The sequence below is a fragment of the Callorhinus ursinus genome, unplaced genomic scaffold (genome assembly GCF_003265705.2).
Source record: "Callorhinus ursinus isolate GAN/ISIS: 27379988/994484 unplaced genomic scaffold, GSC_fseal_2.0 scaffold12, whole genome shotgun sequence".
In the NCBI taxonomy this organism is placed as follows: Eukaryota; Metazoa; Chordata; class Mammalia; order Carnivora; family Otariidae; genus Callorhinus; species Callorhinus ursinus.
In genome coordinates, this window is record NW_027397074.1 from 68,374,217 (window position 1) to 68,390,208 (window position 15,992).

The window sequence follows — 15,992 nt, forward strand, 5'->3', positions numbered from 1 at the left end:
GCCTGACTCTCGGTTTCAGCTCTGGTCATGATCTCATGACTTGTGAGACTGAGCCCCACGTTGGGTTCCACACTTAGCGCTGAGTCTGCCTGCGATTCTTTCCCACTCCCTCCCCGTCTGCTCCTCCCCCGCACTGGCACACACTCCCTTTCCCTCAAATAAATAAATAAAATCTTTAAAAAAATAAAAAATAAAATGAAAGGGTCCAACAAGTCTCAAATACCCATACCTACCTAATACATCATCATCATATTTCAGAATACCATCATATTTCAACAGAGGATCCTAAAGCTTCTGGGAATGAGAGAAGGTAACTTTGAAAGGAGCAAAAATCAGTTATTTAGCGTCTCATCAGCAATGATGCCTGCCAGTATACAAGAAAGAAAGGCCTTGGAAATATTGAAGGAAAAGAATACTGAATCTAGAACTCTATACCTAGTTAAACCACCAATCAAGAATAAAAGCGAAATATAAATATTTCTCAGGAAAGCAAAAACTCAAAATTTACTTCCCACATATCTTTCTGAGGAAGGTATCTGAGGAGATTCAAAAAACAATCCAATCCAGAAGCACAATAAAGAAAAGCTCCAGAACGACATCTGGGAAGTAGATCTAAAGAGCAATTGATACGAACTAAAGTAGAGTTCAAAGAGACCTCTAGGGTTTCTATTTAGAAGAGTACAGTTGAGAGGGTGGATAAATTTAGTGAAGGCATATTAGTCTTTTATGAATAATAAAAAACAAGGACATTTAGAACCTCCAGGGCGGGGAAAGAGTTAATACAAGCAGGGCTGGAAGAACACAAAGATAGATGTAAATTATTCATTAGCTTATTCTTAGGTTGAGAGGTGGATTCAAAAATACTTATTATTATTACTGTGTTTTAAAAGTTAAATAAATGTTCAAATTTATTCTTTTGTATATATATCCAGCATATTTATAAAAGCTTTAAAAAAAAAAAACTATGGGAGAAAAGGCTATATATCTGTAATAAAGTTGTGGTCCAAACACAAAGCAAACTAAAATATGGCATGATTTTGAATCACTGAATGAATGCAAGAATGAGAATATATTGACTCTGACTCTAAAACCACTCGTCTTTTAAGTGGCAGAGGGATCCTGACACTGGATCAGCGGAGAAGATAATATAATGCTGGCATACTACTTGGCTTGTTCCTTACCCCTATTTTAATTCCCAGAAGTAACCACTGTCTTGAGTTTGATATGTATTCTAAGCTGCCTTCCCTTCATATGTAATCAATCGTATTCATAAATTTTATTTATTTATTTCAGACAGAGAGAGGGAGCGGGGGGGGGGGCAGAGGGAGAGGGAGAGAGAGAATCTCAAGCAGATACCCCACTGAGCACAGAGCCCAAAGCAGGGCTCAATCTCACGACCCTGAGATCACGACCTGAGCTGAAACCAAGAGTTGGCCGTTCAACTGAATGCACCACCACACCAAGGTGCCCCTCATATTCATAAATTTTTAAACAAAAGTGGGAGATTAATTTATTTATACTGACTATTCTTCACACAATTTAGTGAGATGAGAACCAAAATTACCATTACTGAGGTAGGGCATCAATAGACATGGCAACAAAGACAATGACTAGCAAAACAATTATTAGTGTCCTAACTTTCCTGAGTCTTAGCTCCTGATGCAAGAATGAAGCATAAATACACTAACAACAATGAAACACCAAAAATGTCTCCTTGGAGAATGTGCTTTCTTTTTCTTTAATTCACAGTGGTATCAACCCATTATCATGCTACCATCTTCTAAATAACAGTGCACTAACCAGTACACACAGAGCTTCCATACTAATATGACTTCATGGAAAGAGACTATCCAGGAAAAGGAAACAAAATCACTCCCATCTCCAAAGACCTGTTCGATATGTGCTTGAGACATTGCTCTGTTTCTTGTTCTAAAAAGTAGTCTTATTCTATGCACTCACTTACTCCTATCTACCAAGACAAAATAATGTATTACTAGGTACTACTATTTTCAAAGTTTATGGAAAACATGCACAAGTACATAAAAAGACACTACTTTTTATTCCATTAATCTCAAAAGCCTCAAATCCACCCTATACATACCTTGATGCTTAAATAAACTATCATAACTACAAAGATAATATTCTGATCTGTAACTGTCTCAAAGACCCAATGACCATTATTATATTTTTAAAACAAGAAAAAAGAGACCACTGGTTTTTTTGTTACTTGTTGTTTAATATGTAAATCATTGATCTACACATAAAACTGCTTTCCTATTAAACCTAACTACATTCTATCCTGAGTATTAATATTAATACCTTCATTTGGTAACTTGGTAACAAGGAAGAGACATTGCTGCTTTCTTACTATACACCTTCCAATCACTGTACAGAAATCTGAAAACACTGCTATGTCCCCGAAGGTTAGTTACTACTGTGACTACGTGGTAAAAATACTTTCATAAACAAAGCCATTACTTACCAAAACCTCGAAAAGGAGTGCTAGTAACTTATTGTTCGCCATGAAGTTACTGTCCAAAACTCCTAGGTTAAACCAACTTCCTAAACAGCGAAAGACCTTCATAAGCATTTTCTCATCTGTTCCTGCTTTTTCTATACAGGTCATCTGAAAAGAAGGCAAAAAAAAGTTAAATAATGCCAAACTTTAAATTTAAACCATTATTACAATCACCTCTTAGGTGTAATAATGAGAAGGAAAATAATACTAACAGCTAACAGTTAAAAGTGCTTTGTAAGTACCAGATGGTGCTCTCAATATTCTTAATTCATTAATCCCCACTAAAACTACAGCCAGGTACTATCTCCATTTTCTCAACTGGGAAGCTGAGATACAAAGAGATCGCAGACTTGCCCAAAGATAGTTCTGTTTCGAGCGCCTGGGTGGCTCAGTCGGTTGAGCGACTGTCTTCGGCTCAGGTCATGATCCTGGAGTCCCGGGATCGAGTCCCGCATCGGGCTCCCTGCTAGTCAGGGAGTCTGCTTCTCCCTCTGACCCTCTTCCCTCTGTCTCTCTATCTCTCATTCTCTCTCTCTCTCTCTCAAATTAAAAAAAAATAATAATAAAAGAAAAGAAACATTTAAAAAAAAAAACAAAGATAGTTCTGTTTCAGAAATAATGGTTTCTTAGATCCCTCTTCTGCATTAATTTAATTGTATCAAAAAATTATTTTCAATTAATACTCATCTACACAGTTGATTTTACAGAATAAAAACAAGACAGTCCTACTATTGTATAACCCCAAATAAAAAGCTGATGTTTCAGCTTCTGTACTCAAATACTCCAGCAAATACACCATTCCACAGAAAGTGACACTACTATAAATACGGTAGGTTGATAAAAGAGATAAAATGAAAAGCCAACTAAAACTCACCACTGTTTCTCTTTGCAAACTATTTTTGTGATGTATATTTTTTCCAAAATAAAGTGTAATGCAACTTTTTCTGGATTAAAAAATGTTTAAAAATAACTTTTATAGGCAATGGGTCAGAAACGTCATAATTGCCATGGGGTTTGTGGTGGGGTACAGATTCCCACAGTGATCTAAATGTTGACTCTTGTACTTCTAAGGTAGCCATGCTCCTCCTATATTTGCTGTATCAGACAATTATGATTATATTCTTCTCAATTAGTTTGAATTATACTGAACTGAATTGAAAGAAGAAAAACAAGAATGCTTCAAGTAAATTCATGGCAACCACACAAATACTTGAATCTTTGAATCTCTGGATGTAAAGTCATCACACGATTGTTTGGCCTTTATACTTCCTGAATGACATTTCAATTTACTAAGACATGATGTTTACAAATGGGAGAGCCTGACTATACATTCTAACTTCTGACTCAAACTTAAGAACAGAATTTTGGAAAAAGCCTACATCTAAATCTAGTTGCTTGAAGAGAAAAGAATTCTGCTAATTAAATCAAACACACACCAGAAAGCTTCAGAACTAAGAGAAAGTTACCTTGGGTTCCTCTTTAAGAACTGCATTATTAAGAACTCTGTCTCTTAAAGCAAGGCCTCAAAGCTGAAACAAATGCCAGAAGCGTTCACCAGTAAAAATAAAGCAGAGGTAAATAAAAACTGACCTTGGATTAACAAAATGAAGACTAAATGAAGGGAGAAAAATATATTAGAGGACAGGCTCAGTCAACTATATGGGCAAGAAGAATATTTAAAACTTTTAAAAGTTCAACACAATGTTTAGGAAAGTCTCCATTTGAAGAGACCACAAAAGTAAAATACTGACAAAATGGGATGGAATAGAATGTAAATAAGAGGAACGTGGGGGAAACAATGGAAAAGGTTTAAGAGGCCTCTGGTACCTGGTATTACAGCCAGCCTATTTTTCCTGGCAATTCTGGACTATTTCATTTTCCGGGTTCTGTAACATGACAAACTACATGACAGAGTTATAGACTGTATTAAGTACCACAGGGACAAATTTTTCAGATTTCATTACAACAAATCAAGCTATTGCTTGTTGTCAATTATGAGGAAGTGTTAAGTCAAGCACATGCCATGGGAGTCCAAGTAGCTCCTACACTTGACCACTGTGCCAGTAATGATGCTTATGAGGGCTGCAGTGCTGACTGGATTCTTTTGGCTTCACTTGAGACCTTACAAAAAGAAAATGACAAGCTCAGGTCCCTTAACTCAATTCAAGTCATAGTCTGAGAACCAAATCTTCTACAACCACTCTAAATGAAGCTCTTATTTTGTGTAGCTCCAGGGCTGATAGTCATACACATAATTTGTGTGGCTTGCTGAACTACAAACAACAGCTGAATTCACAATCTCACCAAATTTCTCATGTGAAAGTTAAGAAATTGTAAAATGTGGAATTCTGAAACTTGGAAAAGAGACATCTGGTGTCTGGACCCTAATGAAACAGATAATCCTGAACTCCCAAATTACTGAGTCTCCCTTACCAGCAGATGCAGTCTGCTTTCCAGTGTCTGAGAAAAGCCTTCTTCAGTTTGAAAACCCTGTAATAATGTCATCTGAGACAAATGCCTTCATAGGTGATGCCCAATCTCTTCAAGACCTACCACAACCATTTCCTGTGCCACCCATAACTATGGCCAAATCTTAGCACCTTTGGGGGGGGGGAGGGTTGGAATGACAGGTATATACAAGAGGAAATAACTTATCAAGAAAACTGTAAACTTTGCTAACATGTATCTGAAGAAACCTGGGTAACATATATGGGAATGATTCTAAGGGTACCAGACCATGGGAGGCTGGAATATACCACTAACTTGAGCCAATCTCATTGATATGAGTGTACTTCCTAGAGATTCTGGATTTAATGAGTATATGGTGCCTCTGGCAAGGACCCAGGAAAATCATAGTGCAAATATCTAGGACTTGGGAGCAAATCTCTACCTTCTGCAGGTAATTATTCTTTTGAGAAACAGCTTCTGGCTTGCTACACCTTGGTAGAAACTGAACATCTATCCATAGGACATCAGGTGACCACGTGGCCTGAGCTTCTCACCATGAACTAAGTATTGTCTGAACTACTTAACATGGGCATGCGTAACAGCAACCTGTCATCCGACAGAAATGGAATACAAGAAACTGAGTTCAAGAAGGTGTAAGAAAGTTGCATGAGCAGGTAGGTCAGATTCCTTTGACACCAACTCTTTTTGCATTGATTCACTTCCCTCAATCCATGCCTATTGCCTCCTGCCTCCTGGATGTTCCTTACAACCTAGTTAACTAAAGAAGAAAACTCTAGCCCAGATTACAGAATGATGTGTACAACATGCTGGTACCACCTGAAGGTGGAGAGCTGCAGAATTACAGACCCATACAGGGTAATGAAGGACAGTGAAGGACAGTGGTTGAAGGAAAATCCTAATGGGCAGAACTTCAAGCAGTATAACTGGTTGTCCACGACGTATGGAGTGAGAGAGAACCAAAAATATGGATCTGTACTTATTTATGGACAATTTTTAATGATTTGGATGACCAGGGATTTGGAAGAAGCATGATTAAAAGATTGGTGACAAGGAAGTCTGACGCAGAAGTATATATGAATGGTATACAAACAGGCACAGACTGTGGAGAAATTTGTCCTGTGCGAATACCCACCAAAAGACATCCACTATAGAGAAATCTTTCAATGATAGATGGACAAAATTTGAAACTCTATAATGTTAGCCCCTTTCCCCAGTCACCTTGCTCAATAGGCTCATAAACAAAGTGGCCACAGCAGCTGAGACAGAGGCTACACCAGGATTAACATGAACTTCCACTAAGTAAGTCAAAACTACTGATGAGTGTCAAATCTGCCAATAGCAGAGACCAACACCGAGTCCCTAAAATGGCACCATCTACCATGGGGACCAGGTTCATTGATTACATTGAACTTCTTTCACGAAGGAAGAAGAAATTTGTCTGGAAGGACAAGGCTCACAGGAAGAAAGAGACTTATATGCTGGATATGGATTTGCCTTCCCTGCTTGCAGTGCTTCTGTCAGCACTGTATCAACCACAGACTCACAGAATGCCATATCCAACCATCAAGGCCTCCTATCTAATCAAGGAACTCGTATCAGAGTAAGGGAAGTACAGTAATGAGCAACTGTGACCTCTGTTGGAGATTCTGGTCCCCAAGGAAGGAATGCTTCTACCAGGAAGTACAAACATGATTCCAGTAAACTATAAGGTAAGTCAACCACCTGGACAATTTGAGCTTCTTCTGCCACTGAACCAATAGGAAAAAGGGGAGGAGGGTGTTAATCTGTAGGTTAATCTGAGTGACTGATCCCAATAACCAAAGAAAAACTGAGTTCCTCCTACACAATCGAAGCAAGGAGTTCTCAGTCTGGAACAGAGAGAATTTTCTAGAGAGCTTCTTAATACTTCCATGCTCAACAGTAAAGGTTAATGCGAAACTACAGAAGCAACAACCAAAAAAGGCAGGATTATTGAGGGCTCAGACTCTTTGGGGGAATGAAGGTTTGGGTCACTTCACAGAGTAAAGAACCCCAACCAGCTGAGGTTCTGAACAAGGCAGTTGTCTTAGTCCATTCATGCTGCTGTAACAGAATATGATAGATGGGTGGCTTATAAACAACAGAAATTTATTTTTCACAGATTTAGAGGCTAAGAAGTTCAAGATCAAGGTACCCCCAGATCCAGTGTCTGTTGAGGAACTGGCTTCCTGCTTCATAATGAAGGATCTTTTCTCTATGTTTACACATGACGTAAGAGGGAAGAGAGCTTTCTGGGTTCTCTTTTATAAGGGCACTAATCCCATTCATGAGGGTCCCATACTCATGACCAAATCACCTTCCAAAAGCCCCACCTCCTAATACTACCACACTGGGCACTAGGTTTCAACATATAAATATATAAATTGTGGGGGCGGGGCACAAAGACAAATATTCAGTCCACAGCAACATAAAAATTTTGGGGGGGGGAGGCGGGAGAAGGGAGACACACACACAAATATTCAGTCTATAGCAGCAGGGGAAAGAAGAAACGAGTTGTGCAAGAAAGCCATACATATCAATTATACAACTCTTCTGACCAATACATAACTGAGGGCTGTAGTAGCTCTGCATATTTCCTATTTGCTTGTTATGCCACTGCACACAAGTTTTCTGTTTTTGTTTTTTTTTAAGATTTTTATTTATTTGGTGGCTCAGTGGTTAAGCGTCTGCCTCCGGCTCAGGTCATGATCTCAGGGTCCTGGGATGGAGTCCCGCATTGGGCTCCCTGCTAGGCGGGAAGTCTGCTTCTCCCTCTCCCACTCCCCCTGCTTGTGTTTCCTCTCTCTCTGTGTCTCTCTCTGTCAAATGAATAAATAACATCTTAAAAAAAAAGATTTTTATTTATTTGAGAGACAGCATGAGGGAGAGTGTGTGAGCACAAGAGTATACACAAGCCGGGGAGAGGGACAGAAGGAAAGGGAGAAGAAGATTCCCCACTGAGCAGGGAGCCCAATGCGGGGCTTGATCCCAGGACCCTGAGATCATGAACTGAGCGGAAGGCAGATGTTTAACCAACGGAGCCACCCAGGTGCCCCTGCACACGAGTTTGAATGTATGTAAAAGAGTTAACCAAATAGGAAGTTAAGTTAGTCAAATAGGAAGACTACGGCTGGTTATAGATGTATTGCCCCTCAGCACCAAATTCACCCTTTTAGACTACTCTGTAAAAATGGATCTGGGCCCTTTAAATATTTTTTCCTGTGCCGCTAGACTGACTTTTTGTCAGAAGGCCACTAGAGAGAAACAAGAGAAAAGGGTCTGCTTCCCGGTGCTAGTGTGCTCCCTTGGTAGCCTTCAACAGAATGTGCCGCTCCTCCAGCCCCAGACTCCTATTTCCTCTGGTGCCTGCCTCTTGCAATGCACTGGCCACCAATTTCCCCAGCATTTCCCCCACCCTCTCCAATGGATTTACAGCAAATCGCGTCTGGCTCCTAAAGAATGTACAACTTCTCCAGCACCAGATTCACTGTGTTCAGTTTCTCCAGTGTCTGCCAGACATCGTGGCCAGCAGCTGCCTCTGGTACTCCCATACCAAGGTGATTTTGTGGCAGAGAGACACCTTCCCCGAACAGCTTTCTTGGGCTTCCTAGAAGGCAGATTTCCTGCAAGTTCAAAAAGACTGATTTTCAGCAGCACGGAGTGCCAAAAATGACTTCTCCACAATTCTGTGCCTTCTACAACAGGGTCTGGATCTTAGCCCTGGGAAGGGGTGAACTCCTCCTTCCTTGGAAACTCTATCTTAGCCTTGGGGTTAATGTCTGCTCCTTGTTTCTGTTTTATGGCTATATTCTTTAGAGCTCTCTTTACTTCTTACCAGACAATCCCTCATCACTGTAATCTCCAGTTAGAATTAATCATTCTTTGTATTAAACATTCCCACATACTACTATGTGGTTTCTCTCTTCTGACTAAACACAGACTGATACTAAAAGGATTCTAGATCTGGGGCAAGGAGGTAACAAGGTGAGTATTAGTCCTCTTTTTGTGTTAGGAAGGAGAGAAATGCTCCAGTGGCCAAAGTTATAATATTTTAAGCATCAAAAAAAGATTTTAGTTGAGACCCTGAATCAATGAAAACCCATGAGTCATAACACTCCATAAAGAGATGTCAGAAAAAAAAACAGTGACACTTGAGGCAGATTTAAAACAAAACCCTATTTTGCAAACAGGAAATTAAAAAAGAATTAAGATTTATAGTGCTTTCCTAGAAGAATGCCAGAATACTCACAAGAATACCAACTAATACATACACAGAAAGAATGACAGAATTAAAATATTATTTTGCAAACCACAATTAAATTTTTTTTAAAAAGATTTTATTTATTTGACAGAGAGAGACACAGCGACAGAGAGAGAGCACAAGCAGGGGGAGTGGGAGAGGGAGAAGCAGGCTTCCCGTGGAGCAGGGAGCCCGATGCGGGGCTCGATCCAGGACCCTGGGACCATGACCTGAGCCGAAGGCAGACACTTAACGACTGAGCCACTCAGGCGTCCCATGATGAAATTATTAAGACAATGATTACCAACTAGAATTTAAAATCTTTAGGCAAAGGTTGATATGGAATTGAACATTTTCTATTTTATGAACTACCATCATACAAATTGCATTACAAGGAGGAAAACAAACTTTATAAACGGAAGAATCAAACTTAAAATAAATGGTAAGTTGAAAAATGCATCCTAATCTAGTCAATCCTAACATCACTAATGGAAGGTCACCAAAAAGTATTTCTCTTCTGATAAGATGACACATGAAGTATCTATGATGTAGTCCAGTCAATTATGTTTAACCTTTTGGGGCATCTGGGTGGCTCAGTTGATTTAAGTGTCCCGACTCTTGATTTTGGCTCAGGTCACAATCTCAGGGTTGTGGAATCAAGCTTTATGTCAGGTTCTGCACTGGGCATGGAGCCTGCTTTAAGATTCTCTCTCTCCCTCTGTCACCCCCCCCTTAAAAATAAATAAATAAAAATTTAAAAATCTTTAACCTTTTAAAATCAATCATTAAGTCTTTCTTTCTCAACCAGGGTTCTGGAAAGAATTAAGTCCTACAGAAAATTATTTGGGTGACTGTTTTCTCCATTATCCTAAGGATAGTATACTTGTACCATTATTAATGCATAGGAGAGAATCTGTTCCATACAATGGATGCCTTAGGGCATTAAGGCTTAATTGTCTAGAGGAATCCCTACTGAGAAAGGCTGTTTTAGATACAACTTCCAATTAAAGGAAATACAGAGAACAGAAAAACAAACTAAATGAAACAAAGACAAAGCAATCAGAAAATCCAAAAGGCAAGAAAATCTATAAAATAACTGGTCCAATCTCAACTCAATCAGTGTCATTTTGAAAAGAAGGGGAAGAGGGACTGTGATTAGGAATCATAATAAACTGGGGCGCCGGGGTGGCTCAGTCGGTTAAGCGTCTGCCTTTGGCTCAGGTCATGATCCCAGTGTCCTGGGACTGAGCCCCGCATTGGGCTCCCTGCTCAGCGGGGAGCCTGCTTCTCCCTCTCCCTCTGTCTGCCGTTCTGCCTGTTGTGTACTTGCTCTCTCTCTGTCAAATAAATAAAATCTTAAAAAAAAAAAAAAGGAACCATAATAAACTGATACAAGGCATGGTTCTAGACTGGATACTGATTTGGAAAAATGCTGTAAAGGCTATTTCAGGATGAACTTGGGGAATGTGAAGATGGTCTGGGTATTTATTAGATGATATAAAAATTTACTGAAATGGAAAGATGAAGCTGGATGACTGAAAAAGCAGGCTATAGAAGGATAGGTAAAATATAATCTCATTTGTATTTCAAAAATTTGTCATATGTTCATAGAGGATATGTACTAAAGGGTTAACTGTGATCTCCAGATGGTTTGAATATAGTTTGTATTTTCTAATTCTCAATAATACTATCTCCTTAAAATAAATTCTGAAAAATGCATATAAAAGAGTAATTTTCCAGTGAATTTCTAACACCGATCTGAAGGCAATTTTAAGTAAAAAATTTCTTTTTCAAATAAAAAGTTCTGGGGTGCCTGGGTGGCTCAGTCATTAAGTGTCTGCCTTCAGCTCAGGTCATGATCCCAGGGTCCTGGGATTGAGCCCCACATCGGGCTCTCTGCTAAGAGGGAAGCCTGCTTCTCCCTCTCCCACTCCCCTGCTTGTGTTCCCTCTCTTACTGTCTCTCTGTCAAGATAAATAAAATCTTAAAAAAAAACAACAAAAAACCCCAACTCTCAAGCAACTATCATCTTTAAATAAAAATTAAAAAAAAAAAAAGTTCTATGATGTTCCAAAAGTACTGAAACAATTCCCTGAAAAATAATCTATAACCACATTATTGAAAAAACTGATCTAGACTATAAAGACCTAAAAATGAGATGTGGCGGCTAGATAATTTAATACCATCAAGTTCAAGAACCAGCAAATATTTTCTTTAAAGGGCCAAAGAGTAAATACTTTAGATTTTATAGACTATATGTGGTCTCTGTGAAAATTATTCAACTCTGCCATTTCAGCTCAAAATTATGGACGTACACAATACATAACTGAATGGGCATGACTATGTTACAGTAAAACTCTATTTGCAAAAATAGGTGACTAGCTCATAGGCCATAAATTTACCCATCACTGGTCTACAGCATTAAAATGTCCACCTAGTCAAAAAGGACCTAATCACATTTAACTCTTTTTAAAAAGATGGTGTAGTATTACCTAATCTGTAATTGTGATATTGCCCAAAGGTCAATTAAAGTACTGAACCACTTCCCTATCAAATCTCAACTGATCCTTAAGAGAGGATCCTTTCCTTAAGTAAATTTATACATTAGCATGGTTCTTTGTCAAGAGCCAACAGTTTGTACCATGAAGTAGTAGAAAAGCAAGGGATGTGTAATCACAAAGCCTGAGTTCAAATTCTGAACTAAGAGTTGTATAAGTCTAAAGCCCGTATACATCATTCATAAAATGGAAATAACATCATCCTCACAGTGTTACTTACGAGCTCAAAAAGTATAGTTTCTGAATATGAAAGTATTTAATTGTAAAGTGTTCTATAAAAGTCACAGTATTATCATTGCCAATTTTTGCAAAGAAATCGTATTTCACAATAATGCAACTGAATTAAAAAATAACCACCATGGCTTTTTGCCCCTACAGAACAACTCAGTATTTCACACTTACTCACCAATAGAGATACCACTGTACTAGAGTAGAAGGCCAAATCTTCTATAATTTCTGTGCGCCGGTTAGCCCCAATTCGTAAGGAACGACTATGTACTTCTTCAGGTAACACTGTAAGGATCTCCAGCAGAAAAGGCAGAGAAGTTACATCATTGCTATATCTGGAAAAGGAAAGGCGAGAGATTAAAGTTACTCAGAGTCAGAAAATACACAATCACAAGATAACAACAGGCTTCAGAATAACCTGTAACAACAAAAGCAGCATTCTCACTACTGTTAAAATGGAGGAAAAAACAGATAAAATTTTTTGGAAAGGTATCTGGAAATCAAAATTTCAACTTGCATCATCTGTGACCCAGCAACTCCACTTCCAGAAATTTCTCTCAGAAAATCTCACATACACATGCAAAGTATATAAATATATGCACTGCAATACTTTCTCATAATAGCAAAAATATTGGGAAAATATAAAGGTCCTCCATTATTAGAATAAAAAAGGTTACAGACAGTTATACAATGGAACATACACAGCCATTAGAGTGAATGAAATATCTATGTCCTAACATGAAAAGATGTCTACAACGTACTATATAAAAAGTATATGAAATATATTACATATGAGTGAACAAACACATAGATATATTAGAATATATACGCACTTATTTATTTTAAAATGCTTAAAGTCTGGAGGGCTATACAGTCAACCATTAATAGTGGTTACTTATGAAATACAGAAATAGGGAGAGAGAAAGGCTTTTACTTTGAAAGCTTCCACACTATTAGAGTTTTTTCAAGGAACATGCGTTAATTTTCTTAATGAAAATTTTCTTTAAAAAAATAAACAAACTATCCATGGTGCCTGGGTGGCTCAGTCATTAATCGGCTGCCTTCGGCTCAGGTCATGATCCCAGGGTCCTGGGATCGAGGCCCGCATCGGGTTCCCAGCTCCACGGGAAGCCTGCTTCTCCCTCTCCCACTCCCCCTGCTTGTGCTCTCTCTCTCTGTGTCTCTCTCTGTCAAATAAATAAATAAAATCTTAAAAAAAAACAACTATCCATATAAAGATTTAATGACACATTGTAGTTGGATTAGGCAAAAAGGACATCCACTTTGCTCAAAAATAATACCCTAACCAAATGCCAAAATGCAAACAAATATCAAGATTATCCAGCCAAGACCATGAGGAAATGCTTTTATTCAAAGTAGCAGGCTCCGTGTAACTGAAAATCATACTGTCCCTTTGACAGATATGAAATAAACCCCAATTAGTAAGAACTTTTACTCATAATGATTTCTAATTTAATATAATCTTAAATATTCTGACAATGTTTTTATAGAACTGCTGACATGTCAGTTAGTGGGAGTGATCCACAAGACAATGAAAGACTTTGCTGCAGTTAATTCAAGGAACATGTGTGTATAAATTATGAGGGCCTTTATGTTCCACATGACACACTTCTGTAATATTTAAATTTTAAATGATTTTCTTTTAATCTAACAAAAGTTAATAATAATTCTTTGTTAAGTGTTTGGGGAAATATCCCAAATGTCTAGCTAATGCGATCAAATTTCTCTTTGTACAAGGTTAATAGTAATTCCAAATGCTAGAATATAGTTAATACAAGTTACTTACTTTTCCACCAATGTTTGTACACATCCCTTCCAGGAAGGCATCTGTAGGGCAAGGTCTGCTATTGCTAAAGCCAGCTGAATAAAAAGAGAGATTAAATAAATGAATAGAAACAGATGAACAGAAATAGGGTTACCATCAATATTAATTGGAAAGCAAAGAAACTAAACTTTATCCAAACAATATGACAACAAAGACTGACACCCCACCCACCCACCTCTCCTCACCTCCACAACTACATATATAATGTAAACTCTTCTGGGCTAGCTACAAATTGCTAGGATTTAAAAGTTAACCTCTAAAAATGAAAAAACAAAACCAAAAAACAACAAAAAGAAATCAGAAAGAACAGACTACAGATTTTCCTCAGAATATATCAATACTTACTTTTATTTGGCAATACCATAGAACTTCATGGACAGATAAATTATACTTTGCCAAAAGGCCAAAGCTACTGACAAAGTCAGCCCTTTGACTTAATCCTCAAGTAATGGAATGCCATTTCCCTTCTCTTTCCATTTCTCATCTTGAAGCCTTATGCAAAAGCCTCCTTCCTCTTCAAGGGCACTTCTATGCCAGGCAGAGAACACACATGAGTATGTATTCACTGAAGCTTCCAGTTTTCCTTTCTAATGTATTTACCAGTCTAAGGGGGAAGAGCCAGATGCTTCACTGTTTCATTCATACGACTTTTACTAGCCAACTGGTCCAGAAACGATTTTTTTAAAGGCAAGTAGGCAGACCTCTGACCCAGAACAGAAGAGTATACAATATTTTTATCATCTGCAATTTTAATAGGGTTGGGGGGGGCACATATGCCTGCCTGTGAAAACCTATACTCATCTCCCCCACTTCTGGTATTTAAAATGGTTTGAAATCAAATGAACTCTAATATTAACATAGAAGATTTTCACTTTCTATCCACTTAAGAATATACCATTAAGTCCATAATAAAGTTAACATTACTTCACATGGCCTAGCAATGTCAATCAAAATCTGATAAATCCAAATGGCCTTACAAATTTCCCTAATGAGAAGCACAGGATTTACCTGCGTTACAATGACAGGTGACAAGTCTTTCAAGTTCTGGATATGGGTTAGTAATGAGTCCCGTAAAGAGGCATGAGAGTCTGTGGGGAGCTCATAAAATGAGGTCTGAATCTTCATTTTCATGGTCTGTGCAGCAAAGTAGCATGATTCCACATCCTGTCGGATCTGTAACAATTGGTCTGAAATCTCCCATGCATGAACCTGAAAGCAGATCAGACAAAAACGTCTTAAAGACTATTGTACTAAGTAATTTTAATGTTACACCTCAATACACGTAAAAACATACGTAGACCAATATAATAAAAACCCGACAAGCTAAATTACCCACTAATTTAGCCAATACCTCAAACTATATATTTATAGGTCCTGTTCAACAAAAGTATTACCTAAATCCTTCTGACTCATTCTAGGAAGGCATGAGAGTTATCAATCAGATCAATAGGTCTAACCTTGCTGATCAGAATCATTAATTGTGTAGGGGAGAGAGTAGGAAGAAAAAAGTCCCAAAAGCTCCTACTAAAACTAAAATGTCACTGTATAACTTCCAACCCTATCTGGTTAGATGTTTCTTTTCCACTTTTATAAGCTTTTGTCTACTTTGAGAATTGAATCTGATAACCATTTTAATATATCTATAAATAGGTCTCAGTAGACCTACATTTCAATCTTTAGTTCCTTTTAGCAGAAAAAAAATCTCACCCTAAATGAATATTATTTCACATACTTCTATTATTTTCTAATGTATTTATGTTTGGCAAAGTGCTAATATATACTTACTACTAAAATCATTTTCATAGGAGAAAATAAATGTATCTATGGAAATAATAATGGAATGAAAGCATAGGATTTGGTCTCTAACGGATAGTCACAGTTATAAAAGAGTTCTATTTTGAAAGATAACTTTGGGAACAAAGTTGTGCAGTACACAGTAGGCAACTAATTAACAACTGATTAATTTTAATCCAATTCTACCAAACTGCCTCTTCTTGGGAGAAGGCTAAAGTAGGTTGGCAATAATGAACTGAAAAAAAAAATTTGCAATCTCAATTCAGGAGCAGAAGCAATTGTGGAAGGAGATCACAAAGATTCACCTAGTCAATTTCTTAT

General features: G+C 37.9%; 1 protein-coding gene across 2 annotated transcripts in view; it reads right to left on the reverse strand.

The window, feature by feature from the left end:
* The window catches only part of TNPO3 (transportin 3), a 79,352-nt gene that overhangs the window by 40,486 nt on the left and 22,874 nt on the right, over window positions 1-15,992 (reverse strand). For both annotated transcript variants that reach the window (XM_025865609.2, XM_025865610.2), the window contains 4 exons: window positions 14,886-15,086; window positions 13,839-13,912; window positions 12,210-12,366; window positions 2,483-2,626 (listed from right to left, as the gene is read on the reverse strand). In XM_025865609.2, coding sequence (XP_025721394.1) covers window positions 2,483-2,626; window positions 12,210-12,366; window positions 13,839-13,912; window positions 14,886-15,086 — 576 coding nt within the window. The remainder of the gene's footprint in view (window positions 1-2,482; window positions 2,627-12,209; window positions 12,367-13,838; window positions 13,913-14,885; window positions 15,087-15,992) is intronic.